This window comes from Pomacea canaliculata, linkage group LG4 (genome assembly GCF_003073045.1).
Source record: "Pomacea canaliculata isolate SZHN2017 linkage group LG4, ASM307304v1, whole genome shotgun sequence".
Taxonomy (NCBI): domain Eukaryota; kingdom Metazoa; phylum Mollusca; class Gastropoda; order Architaenioglossa; family Ampullariidae; genus Pomacea; species Pomacea canaliculata.
The window spans coordinates 27835833-27841832 of record NC_037593.1 but is presented as its reverse complement, the minus strand read 5'-3'; the positions used below and the strand labels follow the sequence as shown (position 1 = coordinate 27841832).

Below are 6000 nucleotides of genomic sequence, written 5' to 3'. Positions count from 1 at the left end.
CTGACAAAGTAAGAACAGTTCGCCAAAATAAATAACGCAGTAAAAAATAACTGGAAAAGAGAAGAAGAAGAAGAACTGCCAGACGAGTGGTGGAGCAGTTGTCGCCGTGACTAGCACGACTGTACCTCAACAGACATTTATGGCCGATACAACGGCGCTGTCTACGTGGCAGTCTCCATCAAACTGCTCGCTCGGCGCCATGCTTACACTCGTGTTGGCATTAAACTCAAACCACAGAGACAGTCACACAATTTTAAGCAGCATATGTTACACTGTGACCCTTGCAGGCCAAGTACCCTTCATCTTCATGGCAGTACATCCCCTCACACGGCAAAAATCCCAGTTTTTTTAATTTTTTAAATTTATTTATTTACATTTAATTAATATTTCGTACAAGGTGTAGCGATACATAAACTATACACGAGGGGTTAACAAAATGGTCTTTGAAAGGATTTCAGTTTTTTTTTTTTTATAAATACTTTAGAGAAACAGAACCACATTGACAATGTATTGTTGAAATTAAAGAACATCAAATTTTTTGATGGAATAACAAGAAATCAGAGAACGAGAAAAATAAATAATTTTTCTTACATTTGAATTTCTTGTTTCAGCGAAAATGTGTACAGCTCTTCTCTCTTTCAATGCTGATTATTTTTCTTTTTTACACTCGTTTGTTCGTTTGCTCGCTTGCTCATCCACCCGTCAACTCAACCACGCAACTGTGCCAAGGCTCGTATTCATGGATATCGACAATTTACCCATGGGTAAAAGTACCCCGAATTGGGTGAGAAACTAGCTCCACCCAAGCAAAGTAACTCCCGATCCGGTATTGAAATTGAAAAAAATTCCCGAAAATGACTGTTTTGTTTGTTTAGCTCTATCAAGTGAAGCGGAAAGTTAACTAAAACTAGAAACTTTAAAATAATCGAAAAATCAGACAAGATTCGACGGAATTATTTATTCTGCCCAGAAGATATTTCTCAAACAACTATTCTACGACAAAACATTATTTTCATTCGGAACAAGATGACCAACGAAAACAAACCGAAGAGCACCAAGTAATGTTTCGTTCTGTTATTTTTATGTCGTTTGCTACTCTCAGATTATAAATATAATCAAAATGGTATAAATAAATAAATAAATAAATATAAAACTGTTCTTTATCATTCCAGTTTATTTGTTAGGTCTAGCAGTATTCTGTTTTCCGGTTCTGTTGAACAATTTATATACATTTTATCCTACATGGGATGAAGACATGGACAGAGCCTCAGGTAAATTACCGACTGATAAAGATTTAGGTGGTTCAATGTCCACAAATTCTAATTTTTCACCTGTTTGCGGGTAGCTGGCTTACCTAGCTTGCTTTGGGTAACAGTAAGTATAAATGCTTCACGAATGCTGTACCAAACCTTCAAGACACGACTTTTCCGTGGAATATCTCAAGTTGATAGAACCAAGGTACAAGCATATCCAGATAAACAAACAAATCCAAAACAAAAAACAAGATAAAGCCAGCACAGAAAGACCGTCTGAAAAATAGACTTCATATAATGTTAAACAGTTAATATCAGTTAATAATGTTTATTTGAATTTTCCTGTTTGCTGCTCCACCTAAAATTTTCGACATGCTGTCCATCAAACATCTATTTTCGCAATTTTATTTTTGGTGCCATCTATTATATTTATCACCACCTCCCAAATGACAGTATATTTTGTAAGTTTTACTCTCAACAGGAAACACATTTTTTCTAAAAACCAGTTAGGAACATGGGGCCGAATCCGGGTTAATAATTCGATATGATGTCGGAAAATTAATAACAATGTACATTATTTTGGCTTGTTGTGCTTTTTTTCTTAGCGAATATAAGATGTTATTGTCGGGTTTAAAGTTAAGAGAATCTTAATTGACCTGACAAAACACAACTTTATTACAAGACCCTACGCTTTATCATCCAAAATCATAATTTTTCAAGATTATTTTTATTCATATTCTATCATTCATTTAGTGTGATCGACGATTTCTTCATGTGAGTATTTTTTTGAAAATAAACTTTAGTTTCAAAGCGGAACCGGGTTCAAAGAAAACAGAAAAGTGGAAAAAAAAGTGATTGGCACTGCTTTCAGACGATTTGCCAGTTACTTGAGATTCTTGATCGTCATCCCGCTTTATGTTTCTGATGAGAAAGTCTTTCTGAAAAGTTTAATGAAATTAAATTAAATGACTGTGATTTAGAATGTTTTTTGTCTGTTGCTGATGACAGTCATGCCAAAGTAAGGAAACGAAGAATGAATGTAAATGCGACAATGTCATCACTGATGAAGAGGGAGATGAAATCGTTATTTTGTTGATGTATTACCGCTGATGTATTTCCGACATGCCACAGAAATCATCGAAGATAGCATTCGGCACACGAATGTATGACAGTAGACAGACTTTGGAACAAGGACAATCATTGCACAGAAGCCATGCTGACGATTTAAAAAAATGGAGATGGAAGGACAAACAGAATTGCACTAGTAAATAAGCAACTGTTCTTGAATTCACCTGGTTTGGTATAAAGACGACTCAAGAGTTGGAGATCACACACCCAGAATTCAACCCAGACCTGTGGTGAGTTGTCTGGGCTGCTGCACTTACTGAGATGACAGAAGCTACCTTCATTTGAAAGGTTCGTGACACCACAGTTCGAGACTCTGCTTGATCTTGATTTTTTTTTAAAATTTATTAAATTTTATTTTACTTTCTATGGTGTCTCTCTCATGTCCCTTTCCAAGCATTCAGACATCAGATTACACAGGTGTGTGAGAACACTGTTCATAGAACAAACACACCCAACATAAAACGCACGCACCACCCATCCTTTACACCCTCCCCGCCCACCCGACAACCAAATCTTTCGTTAGGGAACGAACACCCACTGCAGTCAATGTAATTCAAACACATCTTTTTATGGCACATAAATAACGAGCCCCACCAGGTCCAGTGAAGATCTGGTTTGAGATTATCATGCAAAGTTTTTTTTTTAAAGCATTGGGAAGATTTCCAATGTGAGGTAAAGAAAGAAGCAAACATTTAAAAAAATTCCTCTGCTCAACGGACGATCAAACACAACGTGTCTCGTCAAGAACAGAAAAATGTTTACAGCATTAATATGTGTGTCCCACAATCTTTATAGAACATAAAGTTCGCCATCATTGTCCTCCGCTACTTGCCATCACTTTTTTCTCCCAAATGTCTTCTGTCCTTTGATGTCAAAGGATCGCCGCACACTGTTTTGACCTCAAAGAACAAACACCTCCTCAAAGAAAACGGCTGACACAAAGAAATCACAGATGTAGAGTTCGGATCCTTGAATAACACTTCGGTAAGTAAATGGTCACGAATGCAGCATCATCCAGGGTAGCTAGGTAGTTCTTTGATTGACGATTCTTAAAAACATGTCTACAGCAGTCTACAGCCATCAAATCCGAGAGGAACCAACACTCACATTTTTGGATAGTTTTTTTTTTCTCCCAGAGATCTGTTTAAAGATGGCACCCAAAATTTTCCGTTGTCTGAAATGTTCAAATCTTGGCACGTGAAAACATGTTTGTGAAGCATGTTCCAGTCACATCAGTTCGTTTGACGGCCTCGACAGACCAACTGTCAACAAGCGGATGTATCGCAGCTAGACAGCCATTGTTTTCAACAATAAATACTCTGACATCAACACCCGATCTTCTGGCAGCAGACGACAGTTTTGACAACACATTGCAACTATTCGTCTTCAACCACCAACCTTCTTTGTTCCTTATTTAGTCGACGACTTCGGTCGAGGCCGTTGAGCATGCGCTCGATATTCTTCAGCTCGCTGTTAGTTTTGCCGGAAGCTGAGAGGCCATGGAAGTGACCCCCCAGGCCTGCACGAGACATGGGACTCGGTCTGATGACGGGACGGGGGCTGCGAGAGCGGGCAGAATCGCCATGATGTAGGTGACCGCTGCTGCTTAAGACGGAGGTGGAAGAAGGAGAAATATGACTGACCCCGGAAGTTCGAAGTCTGGGAACCGTTGTTAGCCCTGAGCTGGACCCACTCGACGAGGATGTGGACAAGGAGGTGGCCGTCGAGGGCGATGTCAGAACTGGCGAGGTGGCACTGCTAAGGGGGAAGCAGAAGACAAAACGGACTGGAAGGAAGGCGAAAAGGACGGGGAGGCTGTTGGGGAAGAGGAGGAGGAAAGAGGAAACGGTCGGTAGCGGGGTATGTGTGATTTGCTGGAGAATACAGGACCCCCTTGAGACGGGGACTGTCGGGTAGACGTGGGAGATGTGCTATGTCCCCCTTGTAGGATGGCCAGATGAGGGTGAGACGGAACCGCCTGCGAGAGGGGCACGGAGCTACGGCCCACTGCAGATCCTCGTCCAGACCCTCCACTGCTGGCTTCTCTTTCTGCTCCTCCAACGCTCCCTAGGGGAGGAGTCGCCCTGCCGTGACGAGCGAAAGACGTCAGCGAGTGCAAACCTTGTGAAAACAGGTGGAGGAAGTTAGAAAGGCACCTCCTAATAGTGACCCCGGCGAAGGCGCATGAGGCAAGGGAGGCAGGTGAGAGAGTTCCGGCCCTGCACTTGCCAGGTAAGACATGGGAAGTGTGGGAGGGCCCAACGGCGAGGCGCCCGTCGCGGCGAAGATGAATGGGCTGAGAGGAAACTGGGGAAGGCCCGAGGAGGCTCCTGAATAGAGGCCGGGAGGGCAGAGGTACGGGAAAATTGGGTGCCCGACTGCAGGTGGCACCACCATCAAACCCCGTGACGTCACTGCTCCGCGTTCTCCACCGACGCCTTTGTGGAAGTAGCGCTCGTACCCGGATCTGCAGCTGTCCTCGATCATCTGAAAAGCGCTGGCCGAGTCGCTCCTCTCCGATTCCCTGTCGTCGGCACTGTCCCCTCTGTCCTTCTCGTCAAAACTGTAATCTGGACTTCCGCCAGAACCGGAAGTCGGGCGTCGGTATCGGAACCGGCCGTGACCTCTGCTATCTCGCGAGAGGGGACGCCGCCGATCCGCACTGTCATCCACTCTGTCCGTCAGCACCCTCTTGCCGGAAGTGGCGTCTGGATTCTCTCGGTTGAGCACCAAGGGTGATTCGCCTTTCCTGTCCGCGCTGGCTTCCTTCTGCTCGCTTTTGTCGGTGTGGGACAGGACGACGCTGGGCAAACAGTCGGACTTTCTATCCACCAACTGTGACACCCTCAAGGATGGACAGCCAGTGCCACCTGGTGAGTCCAAGTCGGTGTCGGACTTGAGCGACGGCAGCGGAGGAGGATGCGGTAACGGCTCGCAAGGCTTGGGCTGGTCATTCGTCGTGTCCGGCCCTCGAGCAACCACACTAGATGTCTCCGGGTCCTCGTCTGTAGTGTCAGAACACACTTTTAGTACAATAAATATAAAATTCTAGTCTGTCTCTTCTATTATCTTCACACTAAGCATGAATTCATATTTGGATGAATCAAGGCAACAACAAAACAACAACCACAACAATGAGTATAGAAACAGAAAGGAATCTCGCTTACCTGTGCCAGGTGAAGCAGACGTCACACTTGCGCAGGTGTGCTCTATCTCAACGGAAGTGGCCAGCGCGCTTTCGTCTTTGGCCATCTTGTCGTCAGCTTCGACCACGCAGATCTCCATGTTTTCGTGGTCCTCGTCGCCACTGGCGGCGGACTCCTCGTTGCGCTCGTCTGTCTGTGACGCTGGAGGCTGTGTCGAGGGGCAGACAGAGCTGCCAATCAGCCGCCTGAAAAATCGCCACACATTGAAGACAGGAGGTTAGAGGCCACAAGAGCCGATGCTTCACTCAGAGTTTACCCAGTAGGCGGAAATGTACAGAGTGTTCAGTGTGTTCAACGATTTTTTTAACACAAAAAAAAGAAGTTAAGGTCAAGAGAGAAAAAGAACAGAAGGTTATTGTGTTAGGGTTACAATTAATAATAAGGAAACTAAAAAAAAAAAAAAAAATAAATTA

General features: G+C 43.9%; 1 protein-coding gene across 2 annotated transcripts in view; it reads right to left on the bottom strand.

Moving 5' to 3' along the window:
• Positions 1–1923: 1923 nt before the first annotated feature.
• Positions 1924–6000, bottom strand: part of LOC112562743 (T-box transcription factor TBX2-B-like) — a 38531-nt gene continuing 34454 nt past the window's right edge. For both annotated transcript variants that reach the window (XM_025236206.1, XM_025236207.1), the window contains exons 5-6: positions 5549–5772; positions 1924–5386 (exon numbers count right to left, since the gene is read on the bottom strand). In XM_025236206.1, the coding sequence (XP_025091991.1) occupies positions 4488–5386; positions 5549–5772 (1123 nt within the window). In that variant the 3' untranslated portion in view covers positions 1924–4487. The remainder of the gene's footprint in view (positions 5387–5548; positions 5773–6000) is intronic.